This window comes from Pongo abelii, chromosome 16 (genome assembly GCF_028885655.2).
Source record: "Pongo abelii isolate AG06213 chromosome 16, NHGRI_mPonAbe1-v2.0_pri, whole genome shotgun sequence".
Lineage (NCBI taxonomy): Eukaryota > Metazoa > Chordata > Mammalia > Primates > Hominidae > Pongo > Pongo abelii.
In genome coordinates, this window is record NC_072001.2 from 103691044 (window position 1) to 103704028 (window position 12985).

Genomic DNA, 12985 nt, shown 5'->3' on the forward strand with positions numbered 1-12985 from the left:
AGTAGAAAAAGTACCAGGGATGACATAGTGAACAAAGAGTAGCAGGGGACCAAGACCTAACTAAGGAGATAATTTGAGGGATCTTAGTGTTGAAGTAAGGGGAGGAATATGTTAGAGGGGACTTACCTGTTTGGGATAGCCATTCCAAACCTCCCATAGGTCATATAACCAAGGTTTCTGAAAGAAGAAAAAAAAAAAAGAGCCAACAGATGAGAAATAAATTTGTCGGTGTCAAAGGTCAATTTTGGCAGAAAATCTAAGCTCTTCCTTATGTCATTTACAGCAGGCAAAGATGCACAGGAAATTGCCCTTTACCATATTCTTTTGCTTCTATTGCACATATTTCTCCCTCTGTAGAGTATTTCTTACATATTCCTATATAACATCTCTGTGAAATTCACTACTAGTGAATCTAAGATAAGTAAATAGTGCTGTGTCATAGAGGAAATGGTTTCAAACAAGTAACTGTATGAACCAAATTATTTCTAAACCAATTATATTGTTGCTTCTGTAGCAATAAAAAAATCTTGAGATATCTGTAGCAATATTTGAGACAAATCTTGAATCTTGAGAGAAATCTCTAAAACTGGTTATCTTATTGAAAGTACTATACCCTAAAGGAATTCACAGACAAGAATTTCAAAAATTAAAGATAAATTCCAATCAAAGATATAAAAAGATAACTTACATCATAAAGAAATGCAATTCCAGCAACAGTGATCATTAAATAAAATGCAAATCTCCAGCTGCAAAAAGAAAGAAAAATCTTTACTCCCTTGTAAAGGTAACTGAGATTTGAGGAGAAAATGATTAGGTATGGCAGAGTTTACAAAGAACACACATTCTGGAGTCAGACAAATCAAAGTTTCTATCCTGGCTCTGCCCCACTTATTAGATGGCTACAACCTTAGGTAAATCATCTAACCTCAGAAGGCCTGACTTTCTTACCTGTAAAATGAGAACAAGAACACTACCTCAAAATGTGAAAAGAACTGAAAACCTGTGATAACAGGTCTAGCATAAAGTAAGCAACAAAAAACTACTTTAAAGTTCATATGGAACCAAAAAAGAGCCCGCATCGCCAAGTCAATCCTAAGCCAAAAGAACAAAGCTGGAGGCATCACACTACCTGACTTCAAACTATACTACAAGGCTACAGTAACCAAAACAGCATGGTACTGGTACCAAAACAGAGATATAGATCAATGGAACAGAACAGAGCCGTCAGAAATAATGCCACATATCTACAAGTATCTGATCTTTGACAAACCTGACAAAAACAAGAAATGGGGAAAGGATTCCCTATTTAATAAATGGTGCTGGGAAAACTGGCTAGCCATATGTAGAAAGCTGAAACTGGATCCCTTCCTTACACCTTACACAAAAATCAATTCAAGATGGATTAAAGACTTAAATGTTAGACCTAAAACCATAAAAACCCTAGAAGAAAACCTAGGCATTACCATTCAGGACATAGGCATGGGCAAGGACTTCATGTCTAAAACACCAAAAGCAATGGCAACAAAAGCCAAAATTGACAAATGGGATCTAATTAAACTCAAGAGCTTCTGCACAGCAAAAGAAACTACCATCAGAGTGAACAGGCAACCTACAAAATGGGAGAAAATATTCGCAACCTACTCATCTGACAAAGGGCTAATATCCAGAATCTACAATGAACTCCAACAAATTTACAAGAAAAAAACAAACAACCCCATCAAAAAGTGGGCGAAGGACATGAACAGACACTTCTCAAAAGAAGACATTTATGCAGCCAAAAAACACATGAAAAAATTCTCACCATCACTGGCCATCAGAGAAATGCAAATCAAAACCACAATGAGATACCATCTCACACCAGTTAGAATGGCAATCATTAAAAAGTCAGGAAACAACAGGTGCTGGAGAGGATGTGGAGAAATAGGAACACTTTTACACTGTTGGTGGGACTGTAAACTAGTTCAACCCTTGTGGAAGTCAGTGTGGCGATTCCTCAGGGATCTAGAACTAGAAATTCCATTCGACCCAGCCATCCCATTACTGGGTATATACCCAAAGGACTATAAATCATGCTGCTATAAAGACACATGCACACGTATGTTTATTGCGGCATTATTCACAATAGCAAAGACTTGGAACCAACCCAAATGTCCAACAATGATAGACTGGATTAAGAAAATGTGGCACATATACACCATGGAATACTATGCAGCCATAAAAAATGATGAGTTCACGTCCTTTGTAGGGACATGGATGAAATTGGAAATCATCATTCTCAGTAAACTATCACAAGAACAAAAAACCAAACACCACATATTCTCACTCATAGGTGGGAATTGAACAGTGAGAACACATGGACACAGGAAGGGGAACATCACACTCTGGGGACTGTTGTGGGGTGGGGGGAGGGGGGAGGGATAGCATTGGGAGATATACCTAATGCTAGATGACGAGTTGGTGGGTGCAGCGCACCAGCATGGCACATGTATACATATGTAACTTACCTGCACATTGCGCACATGTACCATAAAACCTAAAGTATAATAATAATAATAATAATAATAATAAAAGAAAAAATAAATAAATAAATAAATAAATAAAATAAAAATAAATGGCAGCCATTATTCTGATTATAATGGCTTGCCCAGTACCAGGCACACAATAAACAGTAGATTGATAGTAGTATTATCAGGAAGGAACCTAATAAGTCTAATTATTTCTCTTATCCCCATTTAATTCCCAGTTAAAAGGTTTTTATGTGGCCAGACTTTACTCTTTTCTCCTAAAAGCAGGTTTTGAAAGACAAGATTTTCCTCATGTATGGAGAAAGACCTGTACACTAAGAGACTGGAAAGACACATCAAAAAATTGTAACGAATGGATATTATTTAGATCCTGATTCAAATCAAGAAACTGTAAAGAAAATTATGAGACAATCAGGGAAATCTAAACACTGAATATTTGCTATTATTAAGTAAAAATCTTTTATTAAATAAAAAATCATAAGATACTGATGTTGCAATTATGCTGAAAACAAAGAGTTCTTATCTTTTGGAGATACATGCTAAAATACTTACAGATGAAATAACAGTGTCTGATATTTGCTTCCAAACCTATATGTGGTAGTGGGGAGGTGTAGTGGGGATAGAGAGGACATAGTATTGGCCTTGAGTTGATCAACTAAAGCTGGTGATGGGTAATAACACAGTTAATTCATTATGCAGTCTTTCTACTTTAAATATATGCTTGCAATGTCTCAAATAAAAAGTTCTTTTAAACTATGTCTATTTTATCTAGTGATTGCTGGAGAAATAATAATATTAAAATAAGATGTTTTCTTATCTTTGTGTAAGGCCTTACAGTGCTTTCCTTGACACACCTGTAAGATAGGTAGGACATAGGAACGTAGATAAATACCCATTTTGTAAATGTAAAATCAGACTCAGAAAAATGAAGCCATCTCCCCAGCTCATGCAGCTAAGAAGGAGGAAAGCTGCAACCTGAAGTGCAGGTCTTTGGACTCTGCTTCGAGGAGAGTTTCCTGAACATTATCCTTTCCTCTAAGCTAGACAACAGTCTTTCTTCATGGCTTGTTTTGATAGGAGAAAAAAGTAGGGTTCAATACTCAAAAAGTTGAACCATAAAAATATCCAAAAGACATTTTACAAAATGAAAGTTGAAACTTTACTGCACTCATTTTATTGGCTGAGAGCATTTCCTTGGCTCCCTGGATTATCTTGTCCAAACAAAACCCACAAAATATAGGAGACGATAAGGCCAGCCAACCCACAAATGAAGCCAAAAGTGTGGGTGCTCTCCTTGTGTTTATTTCCCAAGCATTTATTGATTTCTCAACTCCATCAGGCACGGTGCTAAGCATACATGCGCTATCACATTTTTGTTTTCACAAGATTATGAAGCCCATGCTATAATTAGTCCCTTCTTACAGACTGTTGCTAACAGCCAATATCCTAAAGGAAATCGAAGCTAAGAAAGATCACAAAACTTACCGAAGTTTGAGGAGTAATACTCAGGTCCAAGAGTACAGCCAAGTCTCACATGTTTCTGGACAAATCCTACTCAGAGAAGCCCTAAACCAGGGATTCTCAAAGTGTGTGCCAGAGAACCCTGAGGTCAGAATATTTTCATAATAATACTAACACATTATTTGCTTTTTTTCCTCTCATTCTCTCACAAGCGAGGTCATGTGACATGTGATCACAGTACTGCTCTGAATGAAATTGCACTGATGAAACGCGCACTTGTGTAGTCTCCTGTTTTATAAATATCTCAGTTTTCACTTCGAATACAGTAAATACCAATAGGTATAACACACACAAATGTTCTTTGGGATTTTCAAGAGTTTTTAAGAGACCAAGGGGTCTTGACACCGAAAAGTTTGAGAATTGCTGCACTTCACTGAAAAGATGAATGATAATGTCCTTGTCAATGTCATTTCACTAGTTTCACCTAAGAGTAAAACTTCTTTTATGTTTTTCCAGGAAAGAATGAGATAAACATAAACGTGGGAGGAGAGAAAACCTACTGAAAAACCATTCAGAAACGAATTGGTTGGGTAACGACGGTGATGGTGAAAGGAAGGACTGCAGGGTGCAGCCAGGACACCCTGCATGGACAGAGTGGTGAGAGACACTGCCAGGGCCAGATGAGAGGCCTGTGGTGGGGACGCTGCATAGAGTGGAATGTGGACTGCACGGATCAGATGAGGGTAAGGCCACATCCGCCCAGCCGGGGAGAGCCCTTTCTCCCACACTGAGGAGTTCTCCTACCTGGATACCTAAGGACTTGGTGTTCCTTCTTATTGCTAGGTGGAAATCTGTATTTTAAAATGAAAAAGTGGTCAGCTAATGTGGAATTTGATTTTTTTTTAAAAAGGACCCATTATGTATTAAAATCCCGAATATGCTGTGGAATAGGACACAAGGTTCACCATGAAAGAAAGTAACCAAGGAACAAATACACTGAACTCAACGTGCCTGGGGGCTCATCAATCTGGATGTTACAAAGGAATTTTTGCCTGTCGGAAAGTAATTTTAGGAGCTGGTGTTAAGAAATAAGTGCCCAGAGATTTTCAAACGGCTTGAGGTTAGGTAATTCGTGCTATGATTTCTGTAGCACATCCCACAGCTGATTTTTAAAAAGCAGAGTCCCTGTACAATTAAACAGCATGGCACTAGGTTTAGTCTGTTTATCTAGTCCATAATAACTTTTAAATTAGAATAAACATGTGACATTGCTAAAGAATAAGATAAGGCTTAAATTTTATTCATGGGCCCACTTACTGTGTCCTGACTATATTGCATAATTTCCTGCTTTGTGTCTTTGCTTTACTTGAAAATACTGCCTCACACCTGCTTTCTTTTCTTTTGGCAATCTGACCCATTCTTCAAGGTCCAACCTATGTCTTCCCTTCTCTAGAAAGCCTTTCTTTAACTTCTCCAGCCATGCTGATGCCATCACGTCTAAATTCCCACAACACATCTAAACATGATGTTGTATCTGCTGGTGTACACTCCCACGTGCCACTGGGGTGGCATGACAATAGATGTGATGGTTTTATGTGTGATAATCTGGCCTCCCTAATTCGCTGTTTAAGGCCGGTAACCACGACTCACATGTTACTCCCCTTTTAAAATCTAGAACACCACAAATTCTAGGACAGTGCTATGCACAGAAAAGATACTAACCTGTACCTCTGCATTGCCTGACTGATTGATAAGGGTAACTCAAAATTCCCTTCTCCAGCCTGAACTCTGGAAGAATTTTAGTAGGCTTACTGACATGGCCAGATGCCCAAATACTACTCAATTTAAGGATTCTCTGCTTGCTGGGAGGTAAGCATTAGGTGCCAAGGGCAGTATGATAGAATAAGAAATAGTATCAGAATAGGAGTCAGAAGATCTGAATGCAACAGCCATTCAAACACCTAAGAGACCCTTAAACTAGTTGGATGTGCAGTTTCTCATTGAAACAGGATAGCCCCAACTTCCCTGACTGTTTCACATCATTGGCAGAAGGATCAATTATTATTATTATTATTATTTTTTTTTTTTTTTTTGAGACAGAGTCTCGCTCTGTCGCCCAGGCTGGAGTGCAGTGGTGCCATCTCGGCTCATTGCAAGCTCCGCCTCCTGGGTTCACACCATTCTCCTGCCTCAGCCTCCCGAATAGCTGGGACTACAGGCGCCTGCCACCACGCCCGGCTAATTTTTTGTATTTTTAGTAGAGACGGGGTCTCACCATGGTCTTGATCTCCTGACCTCGTGATCCACCCTCCTCGGCCTCCCAAAGTGCTGGGATTCCAGGCGTGAGCCACCGCACCCAGACGGATCAAACAATTATAACCTGTAAGGCACTATAATGTATTAAAAAAATGCCAGAGAATTTTATTAAAATATGATTCAGTTCAGAGGTGGAGAATTAGTCCCTGCTTGGGGTCTTTATTTAAGAATCATCTGTTAGCAAGAATGAATGAATGAGAGCAAGAAAAAGGAGGATAGAAGGTAAGATCAGCTCCATTTTGGACTGTTTTGTGCTAATGGTTAGAGAGGTATACTTGTGCCAAGCTGACCTCAGCAGCAACTCTATATTACATTTACCAAACTTTCAAGACCTAAAAACCAGACAGATGCTGGTTAGAAAACAAACAAGGTCATACCCTCAAGCTGCTGTGAGAAAGGCAACGGAAGCCTGTGGTGAGAAGTGAGTGTTTAGAGACATCCTGAAGAATGGGTCTATCTCTCTAAACATCACCCAGTTTCACAGCTAGATTATAAGACAGGGAACATATAGATGGATTAAAGGAAGTTATTAAAGTTTAGCCTTCTGCAGCCTCTGTTTGCTTATTTGAGAGTCTTACATCAGCTCCCTTATTCATTTCACCTTCAAAACAAAAATATCTGGTGGAAGTCACTAGGCAATGTGAGGGAGGGCCTTAAGAATCAGGCAGGAAGAGGGAGCACTGCTGGTGCATACAATGTGGCATTGAACACAACCCAACTCAGACACATTCGTCTGGATACAAAGAAGGGGAAACAAAGTGAGAGCAATGACCTGGCTCACCATTTTTTGCACAAGTGTCAGTTTCTGCCACAAAAGAGTGACCTAAAGTACTACGATATCCTATAGGAGGGGAAAAAAGAAGCAGAACTCAAATGAAACTAAAAATAAATCCAATGCAATCTCCCTGCCCTCAGAATGGAGTCAAAGTAGCCAGCTCTGGTAAAACCCCACTTGATGTCCCAGCCCACCCTGATCCCAAGCCTCCTGGGAAACCAAGAGGATGGGCTGTGCACCCTACAGGAGGGCTGGGGTCATGAGCCATGCCACACAGAGAGGCCTTCTCAGTGTTCTGAGAGGGAACACACGTCCTTGCAGACGTTCTCTGCTCTTACAATTATGGTGGTTGGACACAGGTGATAAAGTCTGGTGACCTAGGGCCAACCCTGACCCTAAGAAAAGAGAAACACCAGTTAAGACATTTTTATGATTTTTCTGGGTTTCAGGCTGAGTACATAACGTCTCCTGTTCATCTTACAGAGTTCATAGTGTGGGAGTCTGTTTGAACCTATTCTGGTTCGGGAGGCCCGATAAATAGAGTTCAGAGCTTACTTGATTTATAAAGGAGTAGAGGAAGCAGAGAAGGCAAATATGTGAGGAGCCTAAAACACCACATCGGTGGGTGACAGAGCTGGGTCTGAATCCTCCCTCTGCTGCCCCGGCAGTATTCTCTCTGCAAGGACCACTCTGCTCCAGATAGGACGGCAGCATTCCTAAAGCTCAGCCCATCCTCCTTACCAAGCTTCTTGGAATTTCTTCAGCCTGGAAGGCCTCTCTTGATTCCGCCGACTCCTAAACCATCTTTCCACCTGGCGCTCCGTCAAGTTACACTTCTTTGCCAGTCCATAAATATCAGTCTGAAAAGGGATGAAACGAATAAATGAGTGATAAAGAACAGAGTCAGACTGGCAGGCAGACAAGAGATGGAGATTGAGTTACAAGAGCTTCGGTACTGGGGATGAGAGAAATTCTGTCATGAGACCTGGAGCCAGGGAATTTACCTCTTTTGCTTATGGAATCACACATATGCACACATACCAAAAAACAAAATGTTACTATCCCAGCTCTCTAAGTTACTGAGAAAGATCAATTCTCCATAAGTTGGCAGCAACCCAGCATTCAAGTTGCATGTGTGAGCTCACTTGTTCAGCTAAAATGTGCTTAGGACTTCCTAGGCGCCAGGTAGAGTAGCATAGTTTAAATCAAATCCAATAAAATCCAGTCTCCTCATTTTTCCTATGGGGAACTGAAGCCCCAAGAAGTTTAGTGACTTGTCCAAAACCTAAAATTAGTAGCAAAGTGTGGACGAGAACTTAGGCTAGTGCATTTTGTTATTTCACATAATCTTTCTGACAGCTCCAGAAGATAATGCAGGAAAAACTCAAACCAGTGTTAGCCATCCACTTTTACGTTTAATTATATAGAGAGCTTATTTCAAACTAATCCAAAATAATTTCAATAACAAAAATAACAATTGCAAAAATGATGATGATGATTGCTTCTCTTTTGGGAAGCAGAAGTTGTAGGCTGTGATTTAAAATTGGAAACAATATGAATGATAGATCTGCTCAAATGTTACCAATTCAAAGGTCTACCCAAGCCAGACAAGAAACATAAATGACCAAATGAACCAGGTCTGTTTCACAGTGGGATTTTAAGATGGCAAGTTTTGTACTTTAAACCTATGGTAACCTTCTCCACGTCCACAAAGAAATATGCTCATAAAAAATGCCAGCCCTCTTGATTTTTTATTTCCCAAGTAAGAATAAGAAATATTTCTGGCTGGGTGTGGTGGCTCACGCCTGTAATCCCAGCACTTCGGGAGGCCGAGAAGGCGGTCAGGAGTTAGAGATCTGCCTGGCCAATATGGTGAAACCCCATCTCTACTAAAAATACAAAAATTAGCTGGGCGTGGTGGTGGGCTCCTGTAATCCCAGCTACTCAGGAGGCTGAGGCAGGAGACTTGCTGGAACCCTGGGGGCGGAGGTTGCAGTGAACCAAGATTGTGACACTGTACTCCAGCCTGGGCAACAGAGCAGGACTCCATCTCTAAATAAATAAATAAATAAATAAAATTTCCATTTCCTCTTAATTCTATTTTGTGAAAAATAAAATGGCATAAAACTGACCCTCAGCTTCAGTGCTGAGGAAAGAAGTGGGAGCTGTATGGATACAGCAGGCAGAGAAGCACATATCATGTCCCAAAAGGCCAGGTATGACCAAGATCTGGCTGACGCTTCCAGAGAAAATGTGCAGACCCAGGATTTTGTTGAGAAATCACTAGGTTTTTAAAAATGTTGACCAACCCCTCAAAGTAAATTTAAATCAATTGTGGATGAATATTGTGAGGGCCAAATAAAGCCTGCCTGTGGGCCAGATGGCTGAATACCCAAAAGTCTGTGACCAGCCAGATAGCTTCTGCTAGATTATCTTATATGTTCTCTTGCAGGAAGGAAAGAACACTGCAGTGTCAAAGCAATCGGATATGGTAGGAAGGGCAGGAAGCTGAAAACAGAAGATCCAGTTCTGCTACCTCCTAGCTATGTAGGCGTAAGCACCGCACTTTGACCCCCATGGAAAATGGGATATTAAGAGAATGTTTGCTACCCATCTCCAAGGGATGATTTCAGGACCAAGGGATTGGAATGTGCTAATGAAACTATTAAGTGCTGTGTCAGTGCTAGAGATTTTTATGACCAAACACAGAAAGGAAACCATGGACTACAAATCATTTAAGAAAAAAGTATTCCTTTACTTTTAACATAATTTGTAAACATGAACAGACCCCCAACATGGAGAATACAATTCAAATTCTGTTGGTTGGTGCACAGAAGGACATATTCTGACATGCTGCTGCACTATACTCTGTGTGCTCAGACTGAAGGGGCTCTGGGCCTAGCTTTACTATTTCAAGTGTTTTAGTCATTCATTCATTTGAAAGGATTTAAAGAGTCTCTAAGCACTGGTGCCAGGCACCATCTAGGTGTGGGATATTCAGTAGTGAGCAAAACAAACTAAAGTCCTTGTCTTTATTCTGGAATGTTCTCAGATCTTAGACCAACTCAATTTTATTATCCCATGACTTCTACAAATAATTGCCCAATGAGTTATTAATAAACATATAGAAGACAGTAACTGTTTATGATTCGAAGCTTTTTTTTTTTCTATTTTGGAGTGCAGAAGAATCTAGTTGGAAATCAATCTTGTCAATACTGGCCTCATGCACTATATTATTGAGGGAGAAAACTCCTTGCAAACAAAAGTGTCTAAAAGTGTTTTCTTGAATTAATGTGTGAAACATGAAGCATTTATTGACCATCTGTAATGATCAGAAAATAGTGCAAGATGTCATGGGAACAAAAACAAGCATGACTAAGAAACGACAATTCCCTTGAGTCAGGAAGACATGCTTAAACACGCTCCTGTGGAAGTCAGTGCATGACGGGCGCAAAGTTAATGGTACAAATAATAACAGCTGACCTTTACTATGTGCCAGGCACTATTCTAAGCACTTTATATGTATTAACTCAATTTGATCCTCACAAGAGCCCTGTGAGATAAGCAATATAATTATGCTCAATTCACAGAAGAGGAAACTGAGGCATGGGAAGTTTAATCTGTCCATCTCCACACAGAAAGTCTGTGACAGAGCCAGGCTCTAAACCCACATGGTCTGTCCTCACAATTTGTATTTTAGCCTCTACACTACCTATTGCTGTGAACATTCAGAAGTGGGTTGGAACATGCAGGAAAGGTCTCTCTCAGGCACAGCCTCAAGGAGAGGTCGAATGGCCTAAAGGAGGAGTGCTGAATGGGGCCAAGAGACCTGGCCTCTGGACTGAAAAGGGAACCCTCTGTGCCAGTGGAGGAGTCACCCTACCTCTTTGGCTCTCACATGTCTCCCCTGTACAATAAATAGCACTAGAAGAGGTTTTTGCTCTAAAAATGTTTGAATCTATGAATCACTCAAGCTAGCACACTGGAATACCTTTATTGAGTGTAGTAACTGGCTTGAGTTCAGTCTCACAGTGCCACGTTTTCTTCAGATCTCTTCCAGAACTTACTTGTTCTGCATCAGTTCATATATATATAATTATTTTTTATTTTGCTAAGGGAAAGGGCTAGATAATAAGTTCCACTGTTACTACATGTTACCTATAGCACTATAATTGATCTGTTGGTCAGAGTTGTTGGTCTTACCACAAACATCTGGAAGTTGTTCTTGATACGCACACATACACACGTATCACACACACCTGCGTAGATATAATCATAAGAGAACTGTGCAATATCACAGAGCAAAACTCTCACTGGAGGCTCATGTGTATAGTGTTTTAGGCCTCATCAATACCATGTTATGCCCTTCTGTGCTAACTAGCCCACAGTCGATGTCATATGCATGGAAGTGTTTTGTTTTCCTGGTGCAGTCTATAGCTGCTGAAGAAGCACCCTTGGGTCTGTGTACTCAATTGTTTCAATCAAGTCAGGTGTTATCTACAAATATTACCAATGCAATATTCTACTGTTTAGGTTTTGAATACTTTTTTTTAGTGGTAATACCCTAATCTTGAATCAGTACAAAACTGTTTTTCATCCACCCAGCAACTTGTCTTATTACCTCAGCCATAATTAAGCAAAGTGCTATCTGTATGACACTGGCCAGGTTAATGTGGTAGGTATGGTGAGACGAGTTTGTTTCTGTATCTGCAACTGCTATTAAGTCATGAACTCTGTCCTCCTGTATTACATTCTATCTTCCTAAGTCCTAGTGCTTTTAAGCTATGGACATTTTACTGGCCAAATTATTGTTATCTTGATATACTACACAAATATTGCCTCAGTTTTTTAATCTCAGAGCAATATAATTTAGGAATCTTATATTCCTTCACCTTTTTGGTTCAATAGATGAAGCTAACACTTTGGGGGTGATATATAACTTTTTTTTTTTTTTTTTTTTTAGATGGAGTCTCACTCTGTCACCAGGCTGGAGTGCGGTGGCGCAATCTCGGCTCACTGCAACCTCCAACTCCCTGGTTCAAGCAATCCTCCTGCCTCAGCCTCCCAAGTAGCTGGGATTACAGGCACTCATCACCACACCCAGCTAATTTTTGTATTTTTAGTAGAGACAGGGTTTCACCATGTTGGCCAGGATGGTCTCGATCTCCAGACCTCGTGATCCGCCCACCTCGGCCTCCCAAAGTGCTGGGATTACAGGCAAAAGCCACTGCACCCGGCCACTTTCTTTTCCTTCTTACTGGATGCAAATGTCAAAATTCTGTCTCTATTAAACCATACCGTAATGTCAGTCGAGTTAGAACAATTACTATAAACACAGCACCAGTCTTTAAAATATATTTTTAACATTCCACTTACAGATAAAGAACTCACTGCAGCATGGTGGAAAGGTTACTGAGTGGAAGTATGGGCCGGGTTCTAGCTTTTGATTCAGCCACAGATTAGCAGCACTACCACTCATTTCCCTTTGGCTGGGCCTTAAGTTTCCTCATCTTAATCATGAAAAAGAAAGACTACCACCCTATAAACCTTTTCAGCTATCCTTAGTTTTCCTTTGTCACATGGCCATTTTTTCTCCATAGCAGAGAAGCTTGGTAAGGACCAAATTTTCTAGATAATTTAAAATATCCTGAAAAGCTGACTAGAAGCTCTTAGCAATAGCAAGGATAGCAACGAATTGGTATTATAGCACTGTTCTTCCCATTTTATACAAAATATTACTAAAGTTAGTTGTTCCCAAACAAAGAAGGATAATAAAGGACCCAGAAAGAGCCCTATTTTTTTTTAAACACAGCTAAATAATTTCCCATTTGAAACATATAAAGGGATGCTTAGGTATTATTATCACCAGTGGTAACAAAAGGATTTAGATGAAAGATGGCAGTCATTT

The 12985-nt window shown here is 40.0% G+C and overlaps 1 protein-coding gene across 3 annotated transcripts in view; it reads right to left on the bottom strand.

The window, feature by feature from the left end:
- The window catches only part of CERS3 (ceramide synthase 3), a 127907-nt gene that overhangs the window by 74328 nt on the left and 40594 nt on the right, over window positions 1-12985 (bottom strand). For all 3 annotated transcript variants that reach the window (XM_063716752.1, XM_063716753.1, XM_024232615.2), the window contains 3 exons: window positions 7819-7937; window positions 689-746; window positions 127-177 (listed from right to left, as the gene is read on the bottom strand). In XM_063716752.1, the coding sequence (XP_063572822.1) occupies window positions 127-177; window positions 689-746; window positions 7819-7937 (228 nt within the window). The remainder of the gene's footprint in view (window positions 1-126; window positions 178-688; window positions 747-7818; window positions 7938-12985) is intronic.